Below are 13,047 nucleotides of genomic sequence, written 5' to 3' on the forward strand. Positions count from 1 at the left end.
ACAGGGGACTTGTGCATGCATTTTAATAAGCACTGAATGAAGAGAACATCCATGTTAGTTTTTAGTCAATTTTCAGCAAAGTGCAAACTGAAAAAGTAATTTCAATCAGAACCACTGTAGTCAAAAAATAAATAGAAAATTGTGAGTTCTATCTGCATTCATTTTTACATTTGGTGTAGGTCCATTCTGGGAAATCCCCACCAGAGATGAAAAGCCAAAGCACATCAGCAAGACCCCGTCTCAATAAAGCAAGAATCAGTAATATTACATAATGCTGAAAGTCAGAACTGCATAAATGATGGAGCTAGAGGGGAGGTGGGTTTCAAAGTGGCTTGCAGATGTGCTGCAACTGTAGACTGGCTGAAAGAACCTACTATGAGTGTAGAAGGTATCAGCCGATGTGGGCTGTCACTGAAATCAGCTGATTGGCTGGGACTGTGGCTGAGCTTGACTTTGCGGCCACGTTGAGCTATTGTGTGTTTGATGTTTATCTCCATGAAGGTTTAGGTGGAAGCAAAAACTTTTCTCAGTAAAACTCAGCAGACATACCATTTATCCCAAAGATTTCTGTCTTTTAAAGGAACTCCGATTGCAAGTTTGCAAATCTGTCTGCAAGTAAAAGACTCAAACAAATAATTTAGAACCAAGAAATACATGAGCAATATGAAAAATGGATTGCTGATTTGCCCTTTTTGTACTTTTACAGTGTTTTCTTTGGTTTACTTTTCAAAGTGTGCTCCATCACGACATTGAGCCAAACAGCAATAACCTTATTTAAACCTTGAAATAACTTTTAATCAGTGCCGGGTTTTTACATCCGTGGAACTATTTCCCATTTCCAACTGCAATCCTGTGTCATTTTTTGTTCATCAAGATTAAAAGTTCATTGACTCAAAAATATTTCTGGGCGGAAAGGTGCGTTTGTGTTTTATTTATCAGCCGCTAAGAGGCTGCTGCAGGGCATCCCCATTAGCATGGTGCTGCATGTGCTGCTGATCCACATAAACACGCAAGGATTCAAACAACTCAGGAAGACAGAGTCAGGAACAGGCTGAGGAAACAAAGAGCAGAGGTGAGGGTGAAAGATGATGAGTGTAGGTGAGAAGGAGGGTAATAAGGAGGTGGAAGAGGGAGAGGAAGGTCACGAGGTGAAGTGGAAGCGAAGCGACTTGACAGCAGGGGAATATTCCAGCTTACAGAGAAGTCACAAGGGACTCGTGCAACCACTTAATGCAAGGCATGCGTGTCTCTGTGCAGCGCGCACACACATAAACCTCGCTGAGGATTACTTTCTTTGTCTCGGTTGCTCACATACTCACATAAATTGCACATGCCCTACACTGTGATTGATTGGCGTCAGCACGCAGTTTGCCACTTTACATCAAAATCATGACTGTAGGGAATCTGAATCAGGAAATCTTGCTACTTGCTTAAAGCAGCTAATGTATAGGAGCCGGGGATTTTAGTTGCTATTGGCTGAATTATTAAGGGGCTGTAATCACTGAACAGTGTGAGGCTGGAGGTAATAGTCGACTCGAATGTTCTGGTTTTGTACAAAGCGATAAGACACCACAGGAATAATAATAATCACTGCAGATGCAACTTTTTAATCCCTGTGTAATTCTTGAAAATCTTGTTCATCTATCTGAGCTTGCAAAAACGGAGAATATATTTTTCAGTCAAAAGCTGGAACCGGTCAGAATTTGCGATAAAACAACAAAACAACATTCATTCAGCTCAGAGCTGCATATAATAATGAGTGATAACAGAGAGATCATTGTGGCATTATCTACAAATAGTTTGGAATCAAATGAGTAGCTTAGGGCTAATAAATGTGGTTTGTTAGCTGTAGTTTGACTAAAGTTGAATGAGTAGAATTTGGACTTTTTTGACAAAGTGGGCAGATTGATTCAGCTTTCTTTCTATGTCAGTGCTGACATAACCGTCATGAAAATGTACATTGAATATGCATTTTTTGCACAGGTCTAAGATGTTTCTTTTTTATTTTAATTTACATGACTATACTTAATTTTATCCAATCCCATTGATTCTTTACAAAAAAGTCATCTAAAACTGCAGAAATGTTCCTTTGAACATTTTCTAAAATTAACCTGTTTACTCTCACTTCTGAAACATAATAATGAGCGATGACGTCACCCACAACACCTACTTCAGCCGACAACATCCACACGTTGCTGATGTACATTGGGAGTCCCATCCACAGCCAGCAAGGGACGTGTGACGCCAGCGTCACTAAGCCAGAGGATAGCACAGAAGGTCGGGGTGCAGTTACGCTCCCTGAAGGTGCAATTAGTGAGTCGCTACAGGAACAATGCTAGACAGGGTTTCTCCTCTGAACCAGAACATTGTTACACTAATTAATAACTCAGTCGCGTCACTGCAACTTCAGCTCAACAACGACAACAACAACAAGAGCAGGAACAGGAAGAAGCTGTGTTTTAATTAAAACAAGTGATCGCTAAAAGTTTCCTACACAAACACAACCTGACCTTTAATTTAGCTTCCCACAAACGCCGAAAAATAAAAGTGAGTGTCTCTGGTTAAACCGCCATAATGCAATCCACCCGTCATGTGACCGTGGTCATGTCATGTAATGCCTGAGTCTACATATATCAACACAGTTTTGCCAAAGCAACAAACAAAGTTCTTTATAAGTGATGAAGCTGTTTTTCTTTACTGGATTTTCTTCAAAGAAAAAAACATTGCTAGTTTTTGTTGTTGGCCTTCTTTTACATTAGTAGAAGGATTAATATTTCAGTGTAAAAGCACTCTGCAGCAAGAGCTGCATTCAAAATATCACATAAATAAAAGCTGAATCGACAAAATGTGGTCAAAGCGTCAAGCATGAAAGTGCTGAATGCAGGAAAAAATCTTGTGGAAGTGTTAAAAAATTACACAGCCGCCTTGTGCCAAGAGTGAGGCATCAAAATTTAAATATTACGTGTCAAAGTCAAATCATTTTCAGCAAAAATCTGATAAATTATAAATATTATTTATAATCTTATGATATAACTTATTATGTATAAGTAAGCAATCATTTTATGTAAATGGACCAATTATTTCAGCTCTTATTGTACGTCGTCTTCAACTGTCACAGTCTCACATGCACAGAATTTGGTACCATACAAATAAAAATCTTTTAAAATTTGTAGACTATATGATGATATAATAATAATAATGTAATTGGGCACTGCAAATCAAATGTGCGGGTGCTTTTAACTACAGTGTGAGAGCTTTGACATGGCTTCAATCAAATTCTTACCTTCTCCTGACTGGAATATTTCACTCTACAGTTGGAGTTGACATGTCAAAGCATACTGGTGCAAATTTACCAGCACTTTGGACCACCCAGTGGAGTATAATCAGGGTGATTGAATCAGTATCACTGCTCAAATTATAATGATAAATTGTTTGGAGATACAACGATATATAGTCTCCTTTTCCAGAAGTTTGTGATCATTTTGCCAAACAAAGAAGCTTAGTATGTGGGGACGCTGTTTTTACCCTTTGTTCGCTGTTTTTATATTTTTCTGTCTTCATGTTCACTTGCTGTTTTGTTAGGTTAAAGCATCTAAACTACTTTATTTTGTTTATTCACAAAACAAGACTCTTTCACAGTGTTCACTACATGTTGTTGTGGAACAAAGCGCCGATGGGAGTCTTTTCTCATGTGCAACAAACGTCTTTGGAATTATCAAATGGACTGATTGTAGCATCAACAGTAGTGAATTTACTTGCATTTATTAAACCGCAAGAGGCCGCTGGCTTGAGTTGTTAAACATCTGATGTTTTTGTGTTGAGATCGTGCTGGTTTGACGAGCAGAAAGCAACACGTTTACTGGGAAAAAGCTCCTGAAATCAAATTTCTGAAGTCAAAACAGATAAAAACTGAAGGAAAGTTTGTGCACAGAAATGCTATTCACAGCATTTGAGTTCTCTGGATTCTTATTTGCATACATGTCCACACAACATCCAGCAACAAGTAAAAAACAACACCCAGAAAGCAGGTTATTACATGGCTCATGTCAAAACATTTATAAAAAATAAAACAGAAACCAGTTAAACATGAATTTCTCACATAAGTCTCCTTAAATGCCATATATGCAGGTAATCTGCACTCATTTGTCACATCAAACTGGGAGGTGTGGAATGACCTTTTCAGCTTAATGACTGTGATAAAGTGGAAGATTAAATCTGAAATTGAACATTGGTGTCCAACCTCTACAGCTACATGTATAATACTAATTTTCAGATCTTGCAGTTTGTTCTCTGTGTAGGTTTTCAATCATCTTAGGGAGCTTGAAAAGGGCAATGAACAAAAAGTTGTTTAAAAGCTGATGGGAGTTATCCCTCGGATACTGTCCTGAGGGTCATTGACTAACCGATCAATAGCCAAGGTGTGAAAAAATAGCGTGGGTCATTTTCTTCACCAGGGTTCAGAGTGAAACCCCTGTGAGACCTTGCCTCACACTATCATGTGACCTATTGAGTTCACCTGGACAAAGGTGTTAGTGTTGAAGCTCCTGGGAAGGGATCTGAAGACTTCACTGCAAGTGGCTGATAGCTGCTGTTGTAAGCTTCCACTTTTGTTCAATGACGGTCTTTCACAGCGGACAGAGACTGTGAATCCAGGGTGGGGTAAGGTTTCGCAGTGGCTTCACCTTTAACCCGCAGTGATGGGAATGGCCTGCACCTTTTTATTCACGTGACCACGTGATGACTCATATTATCAGTAGTGGGTCAGTGACCTTCAGGTTCGTGCCCAAGGGAACAACCCTCACTCGGGTATAAATACCTGGGACTTTCCACCGCTTGGTTTTAAACTGAAGATATTCTTGGATGAAAGCTGAAATCTTCAAAGACTTAAAGAAGTAGAGTTGCCTCTTTTTTTAAGCTCTACAGACCTTGCATTATTGTTTTTACGTTTAATTTTTTTTTCACTTCCTCACTTTATTCTTACCCCAGTAATATGAGAGCTATTTCAATCATTTTATTTTAAAACTAAAGCCCATAAGCATGCTTCGAACAAAACGATCATTATTCCTCCATCTGAGTATGTTTTATTCATGTATTTGTTTGGCACCCTTCATGGGTTATTGATCACTGTGGTCAGGACTCAGAAGTTCTGTAAAAATCCTGCTGTGAATCTGAAACAGTAACTATTAAACTCACATCTTCAAAACAAATTCACCACAAAGAACTGAAGTTAAACTGCTCTTTAGTTTCTCCTTTGTCTTTTCTTTAAGAAGTGTTTTCCTGTATACTGTGCCTGGATACATATTATTTATTTATGTAAAGACAAAAAAGGTGGTGGGGGGGGCACCTGCAAAGATATTTTTTTGGATGGAAGATCTCTGGACTCCTTTAGATACAGTAGTGGAAAAAATGTTTTCTTACAGTTAGAGGGGACCTAAAATGTTCATTGCAAGTTTAGCAACTCCATATTTTTATTCTTGGACTCTAGTAGCACAAAATCTGATTTTTATCTGATAATAGGCTTTGTTTTACATGACTATATGAGGTATATCTGCTTTCTTTGTCAGCATAAAGAGTCAAGAGTTGAAAAAACTGAACCTGAGTGTTTAAGGTCGTCTGAGGTCTGATCTCTCCCCTGACGGGGACTCCTCGTACAGACTCTGAACTCATCATTTGAAACCTTGTCTGTTTTTAACACGAGCATTCAAAATTTTATGCTAATTTAAAACCTCACCACCAGATTAAACTCAAACAACCCAATGAGACAAAATTCCACATTCGGGATTTCAGGATCTCTGCGGCTCGTCTCCTCCACTGTAAAAATGGTTCCACTGAACTCAGATGGGTGTAAGCGCTCCTTAGGGAGACTGTAAACCCCATAACAGCATAAATTTTCAATGCATTTCCTCCATTTGCTTTAGATATAGATTAATATTTTAATATTTTCTGTCTACATTCATATTGCAGCCCTATATCTGAGGCTCCAAACCTGCACTACTTTGGCCTGGACTTGACACATTAGTGTGCAGGGCTGTCTCAGACATACTGTATGGGATCACGAAACAGTCGAGCAAGCACCATGTAGCAATGAGCTTTAGCTATGTGGGATGAAAAGAAACTGCACTGTGACTGAGGTCATAATCTGAGTGTTGCCGACTCGACATCCTTTCTTAAAGATTTTTATTCTTTTGGTGCAGATTCAACAGCTAACGTGGAATTCCTAAAGCATGCAGTTATATGTGCAGTACATGCAGCAGACAGAAAAATGTACCACATTTAAAGTTAACCTACATATGATCAAAAATAGTTGCCTCATTGCACCTATTGTTCTATTTAAACTCTTATAAACCACTTATTAATAATACATTCGATTTTTCAAAATGTTTTTTTCATGCTTGAGGCTAAAACATTTTTCCTTGTTTTGATCTGACTGCAGCTTCCTTGAGTTACAGTAAATAACAGCCTAAAATGTGTTATGAGGTTGCAATAAAAGTGATAAAAAAAACATTAAAGGTCTTAGTTCAGCCTTCAGTTTTCATGCTGTTGAATTTTAATAACGATTGCTCACAGTAATTTATATTCAGACGGAATTAATTTTTGCTTATTTATCATCAACTTTCTTGACAAGTGTATCACTTTTCGACCTTTCTGCTACACTGGTGCTATTAAAGAAGAAAGTGGCAGAGTGAGACAGTAAAAGTGGATGATAACCTTTATTTTTTTCCTGCTTCATAGGTTGTCCAATTGAAGGGCTCCCTCCCGAGACCCCCCGCTGACTCATAACAAGCACAACGTACTAGTCCGGGAGCTTCATGAGAGTGTGCTCATAACCATCACTCCACCTCTGTGTGTGGCACCATGCTGTGGACAGTGCTACTAGCGCTGCTGGTGCTTCTGCTGCTGCAGACTCAGCTGTCTGTGTGCTTAAGGGAATTGCGCTCTGGGGGTTCCAGTTCTTCTGTCTACTCCCCTCCATCATCTTCTTCCTCCTTTTACAATGCTACCCAGCAGCGGCTGCCCGGAGCTATTATCATTGGCGTGCGGAAAGGTGGCACCAGAGCCCTGCTCGAGATGCTCAATCTGCACCCAGATGTGGAAGTGGCAAAGGCTGAGGTGATAAACAAAACACTTTTCACTATCACCAGCTGTGGACAATAATTACTCAGTTTGCACTTAAGCACTTAAGTGTTGTTAGGTAGTTTCATCTTCTCTACTCTAACGTCAAACTGGGATAAAATGTTCCCATTCAGAAAAATGTCTGTTTTCTTCTTAAATATATGATGGACGTCAAAATCTATTTTTATACGTGTCAAAAATTCATTTGTAGTTTTTGTTGAAACCCTTATGTGAAATCTCACATCAACATTTTTTTTCTTTTCACTTGTATATCCTTTAAAAAAAATCTGCTTTTATTGAATTGTACAAATTTCATCAGTGTGCCTCAAAACCACCTGATGGTATTCAAAGAATAGCAAGGTCAACCTCGAGAAGCTCGCAGGATTTTGTATTTAGAGTGGCAAAACTCCAGGCCAAGAACCAGACATTGGTTGGCCATGAAAAATCTGAAAACTCCAAGCAAAGAAAATAACATAGTACTTGAAAATTAGTTGAAAATTCAGTAAGTAATAATGATTGTAACTGTGGATAGACCTTCTGTGTCTGAAAATATGTATTAACAGACTCAGCTCTAACAATATAGAGCTGCACTGAAGCAAAAAATTCAATCTCAAGGTAATGGAGCTAACAAAATGCCCCAGGTGCAAATATATACTGTAGAAGTGTAAAACTCTGCACTCGGAAAGTTGGAGATGCAACTCAGGCAATCTACATCACTAAATACCTTCTGCATCCTCTGACAGGTGCATTATTTCAATGTGGAGGAGCACTACCGCAGAGGTCTGGCCTGGTACCGAGCCCAGATGCCCTTCACAGTCCCAGGTCAACTGACAGTGGAAAAGACCCCAGGTTACTTCGCAGCTCCTCAGGTTCCTGCACGAGTTTCGGACATGAACCCTGCTGTCCGCTTGCTACTCATTGTCCGGGACCCAGCTGAGAGGCTGATCTCTGACTACACCCAGGTTCTGCACAACCGCCTAACACGACACAAGCCCTACAAGCCCCTAGAGGAGCTCCTACTCCACAAGGGCCATATTGATCCTGGATACAAGGCACTGCAGAGGAGCCTCTATCACCAGCACCTTGCCCGCTGGTTGGAGGTCTTCCCCAGGGAGCAGATCCACGTGGTGGACGGAGATGCGCTTATTCGGGATCCCTTCCCTGAGCTGAGGAAGGCAGAGAGGTTTCTGGACCTGCCGCCCAGGATCAACCCAAGCAATTTCTACTACAACACCACCAAGGGCTTCTACTGCCTCCTGTCGGCTGGACACGACAAGTGCCTGGACGAGTCTAAAGGCAGGCCACATGCTCCACTCAGTACCCAAGCCTTGAAGAAGCTTTGTCGGTACTTCAGAAAGCCAAACAAGTTATTCTTTGAAATGGTGGGGAGGTCATTTGCCTGGTGCTGATCCACTGAGCAGAGCAACAGTGACGATGAAACGCCTCCTGAACAGTGCCGACACATTCAGGGACGCAGAGGGAGAGATAAAACGGTGTTTTTCTAGCTAGATGAGTGGGAACATTTAAAAAAAAAATCTCTTTTTGTTGATACCTACTCAGGTATGAATGTGGCCAACATGTGCAGCACATGTGAAGAAAACAAACTGCTGATGTTGAACCCGTAGCCAACATAAACCTTTACCAACACCATGTTGGTGCCTCCAGGGAAAACCTCACTTGCTGAAGCTACAACAGCCGTGCCATACACAAGTCTGAAACTGAAAGTACAACTAACTCCCTGTTAGTTCTCGTGTGTGGGTCGTTAAAAGAATATGTGACGACTTTGATGTGATGTAGAAATAGATGAATGGTCAAAAGATGGTTGCGTTATTGTTGCACTATGAACTCCAGTTGCATAAAAAGTCAATCAAGGTTCAATGCAAACGATTTTAAAGAGAAAACAAGTCTTTGCTTTGATTTTTCTGAACAACTGTAAAACTTTTTGTGTTAGCAAAACATTTTAATTTTTTCCTCATGGCTATTTTGGGCTATTTTACTGAATAGATGCTCACGAGTTCTTTTGGAAGAGGCTCACTGAAAACCTGTTTTTGCTTTTTTTTTACGCTCAAGGCCAGCATAGTGCTATTGCTAGTTTGTGTTATTTTTTAAGATGTCCTTCTAATAAATGTCTTCAGTGGTAAAGTCTGTTCCCTGAACTCCAGCTACGAGGTTTAAAGGGATTTAAAATGTCAAACATAAAGACACGGTGATATAGGCTCACTGACAGGCCTCTCTGGAAACACCTCTCCCTCGAAGTGGATGAAGATGTTCCCTGTCAGTGTCTATTGAACATGTTCTTTACATCAAAGATCAAAGCAAGCGTACGTCTCTTTTCATTATTAAGTTATTCCTGTGTAGGTGTTACCTTCAGTTTCACAACCACACCGCAACAAACGACACCTGTAGGTCACCAGAAGGGCTGTTCAGTTCCTGACAGTATTCAAATGGTTTTCTTACCTTAATCCAGTTCATCTGGAAGGGCTTAAAAAGGCTGACAAGTCATAGCATCAGTACATAAAATAAAAGCCTTGTGATTAAAGGATATCCAGGGTGCTTTTAACCCAGACATGTCTTTAGTTTGATGTTAGTTTGATACACTTTCAAAGTACATTCCACAAGGCAGAGTTAAATATAATTTAATTTAATTAAGTTAAATTGTTCAATAATTTAGAAGTAAAAGGTATAAATCTGTAAGTGTTTCATTGGATAACAACTAATAACAACTGTGTAGTAGCTGCACAGCATTTCAGATCAAAGCAGTATTCCATTGTACCTGTCTCTACAGTTCCAGTTTACACAAAAGCTCCTCCTAGAGCTAATTACTGGCCTTCAAGGTAGCTATTTGTACCCTCAAAAGCAGGTACTGAAAGGTTTACTAATAATGAAGATGGCAGAAAAAAGACAGAAAAGCAAAGAAGTAGACTGGAGGCTGTGGTTTCTTAGAGCCCTGACTGTGGATCAATCGCAGCTCCCATAAATGGAAGATCTCTCTGGTACCCCCTGGAGAGAGGATGACAAACAGAGAAAGAAGAAGGAAGGATGGGACATAGAAACAAGTACAAAGATAGTAGGGAAGGTAGGTACATTATAGATAAACGGGCAGTGTTTGGGGTGTCGGCCAGCATCAGAATATCCTAATTTTGAGTGCCAAAAAGATACACGTATGTTTGCAATATTAGTTATGTGAGTCGCTGATCATAATTTGGCAGTAATATGCTTCTCTAAGAGGGTTAGTGTGATACAGATAAATTCCCTGTGTAAAGGGTACCTTAGAGGTCAGCGTTTTGGTGAGCTTACCTTATCTTTTGAGAGTGTAAAGGTGACAAGGGTCTCTTCAGATATTTTATCAGGACAATAGGATATGCTATATATATCCAGTATAGCATATCCTAACAACTGGGCACATGCAGATTTAATACCTCATTCAAATTAAATATGATAATTATTCTGCTATTAAATATTTATTTATATTTATATTTATTTTTTATTTAAATATTTTATTAAATAGTTTCTAGAAAGGGACTGTGTGAATATTTTAGGACTCATTGTGTTTGGCTGACTGCACTGTACACTCCTGGGTATACTGAAGATATCCTTTCTCCACTGTGAGCTGAGACAGCCCCTCTGCTAACTGTACCAGATGAATGGTTGTGTGTGCTTAACCTCCTAAGACCCAAACTCTTTCATGGCATGCATTTTTAAATTCTCTTTGCTATTTGGGCTGTTTGGGACCTGATGAATATAAAAACAAAGAATTTCCAGGTTTTTTTTATACCTGATTTTATCTCTGACAAAAATAAGATTGACATACGAGGACATTTGTTTTACATTTCAATCAAACATTTGCAGTATAATGTCCTCGTAAGTGGTTATCAGGCCCTTGTAGAGTAAAATTTCATATTTTGGTCAAGACATCCCAAAATGTGATGTCCACATATGTGGACGCCAGGTCCTAGGAGGTTAATCAAATGAATAATACAGTCAAAACATGGAAAAAGCTAATTCAGATAAACTAGTCACCACATGAAAAAAATGATTTCTTAGCTGTTGTTTTACACCATAAACGGCTGCTTTCTGTAGCTCAACACATTGTGAGTGACACTGAACGCATTCTTCTGAACTAAAACATGAGCTGAAACAGGCTACTATTTATTTCAAAACACCAAGAAAAAATTCCAAGAGGAGTTTAAAGCATCTTATTTAGTGCCTGGTTAATTTACACTGTAGCTTAGTGTAGCTTTAAATCAACCATCCCTGCATTTCCTTTTTTTTCCAGTATTGTGTCTCTCTCTTCCCTTGATACTGCACCTTCTGCACACAATCACATAACAACACATACTGTGACAATCTTTTTACTTGAAAATATCTTGAGGAGCTGCTTTTTGTTTCCCCACTGATACTAACAGTCTAGTCCGTATTTTACTTTCTTCAAGGAAAAAGTAATGTGGAATCCTTCACGCTTTGTTAGAATGCGTGAAGTTGTTTTTTTTTTTACATTAAATAACTTCAGGAATTTACAGGTTTGAAAACTATAGAAACAAGTTGAAAAAGAATTTCAGAATTCTTACCATGTAAGCTGTCCCCGTTTTGTGTGGTGCATTTCAGGCAGTGCAGAATATAATGGGAGCTGAAGGCTGACCTCTGGCTGTCACACTCCCACCATCCTCGGGAGAAAACTGTAAAGAAGGAGACAAAGGGAGATGTAAGAATAAACAAATGATTCTTACTCTTTGAAGATGTGAGGCAGCGCTGGCTTTCATGTGTTCCCACAGAGGCCCACATTCATGTGGACAATACATCTGATGTCACTCTCAATCACAGAAATCTTTACTTCATGTGCTGGAGTTCCTGAGTTTGCAGCTGCTTCATAACCAACTTTTTTTTTTACCTGAAAGTCTGAACATCCGGTTTATTTTAGAGGATTTGATGGACAAGGTGAAGGAGTAATCTGCCATCATATTTGATGGTAATCAAAGAGTTCCTTTGCAGATATTTTACAATAATGCTGCTCCTTGTGGCCACATGATTAGCTGTAAGGATGAAACTTTTCATTAGTCCACCACTTTTCTCCTGGTAAGGCCATAGCAATGGGTCAGCAATGGGTATGACCAAATCTAGACCCAGAGGCTGAGCTTCTGGGTATCTCTAAAATAAGAAAGTGTGCGACATTTCAAGTCACAGCTGTCTTCAGTTTTGCAAAAAAATATATACTTTGTCCTCTGAAATATAATCAGTTCTTGTTCTGATTATAATGTTAGATAAAGGCACCTTTGATAGCATATTTGCAGTGCTGGAACCTTTCATAACACTGAGAATTTCGAGTAAACTGTGGCTCACTGTGCACATGAAAGTGATGCATTTCACACCCGCGCACATGGTGTGATCCTCCTTGCTATCAGTCACACCCTTTGATGTGTACAAATATGGCAAATTCAAATGTAATTCATTACTTGTTGTGCACTTGCAGTACTTAAGACTGACACAAAATCTCTAGGTACAACAGTGTGCCTCTGCACCATTTGGGAACTACAACTTCACACAATAAGAAGAAGAATTGTGTGAAGTTGCTACAAAGCTACAAATGCACTGCAAAAAACAAAACAAAACAAAGCAAAAAAAAAAAAAAAAACACAATAAAAAACATTTTTCTCAGGTTTCATGGGCTTTCTGATCATTCTCACCTAATAAAGATATTAGTGTTAAATTAATCCACCCATGAGCTCAATCACTCAATATGTGACTAATGATACCAGGTCTTAGAGACGGTTGATTATCACTGGCTTGTTTCGTCCAGAACATTTTGTTTCCACTTCAGGAAAGTAGTGACATTACTTAGAAAGAAGACTTTTATTTACATTTATTTACAGACTTTTCATGCCTGTCCTTGCTGGGAAAAAGTGTTACAAAATGTGTCAAAAATGTTAAGTTTAATTT

General features: G+C 39.2%; 1 protein-coding gene across 1 annotated transcript in view; it reads left to right on the forward strand.

Moving 5' to 3' along the window:
* Positions 1–9,242, forward strand: part of hs3st1l2 (heparan sulfate (glucosamine) 3-O-sulfotransferase 1-like 2) — a 30,044-nt gene extending 20,802 nt beyond the window's left edge. The window contains exons 2-3 of the mRNA XM_080894043.1: positions 6,733–7,110; positions 7,857–9,242. Of these exons, the coding sequence (XP_080750169.1) occupies positions 6,856–7,110; positions 7,857–8,522 (921 nt within the window). The 5' untranslated portion in view covers positions 6,733–6,855 and the 3' untranslated portion in view covers positions 8,523–9,242. The remainder of the gene's footprint in view (positions 1–6,732; positions 7,111–7,856) is intronic.
* The last annotated feature ends 3,805 nt before the right edge of the window (positions 9,243–13,047 follow it).

Source organism: Rhamphochromis sp. 'chilingali' (assembly GCF_963969265.1).
Source record: "Rhamphochromis sp. 'chilingali' genome assembly, chromosome: 10".
Taxonomy (NCBI): Eukaryota; Metazoa; Chordata; class Actinopteri; order Cichliformes; family Cichlidae; genus Rhamphochromis; species Rhamphochromis sp. 'chilingali'.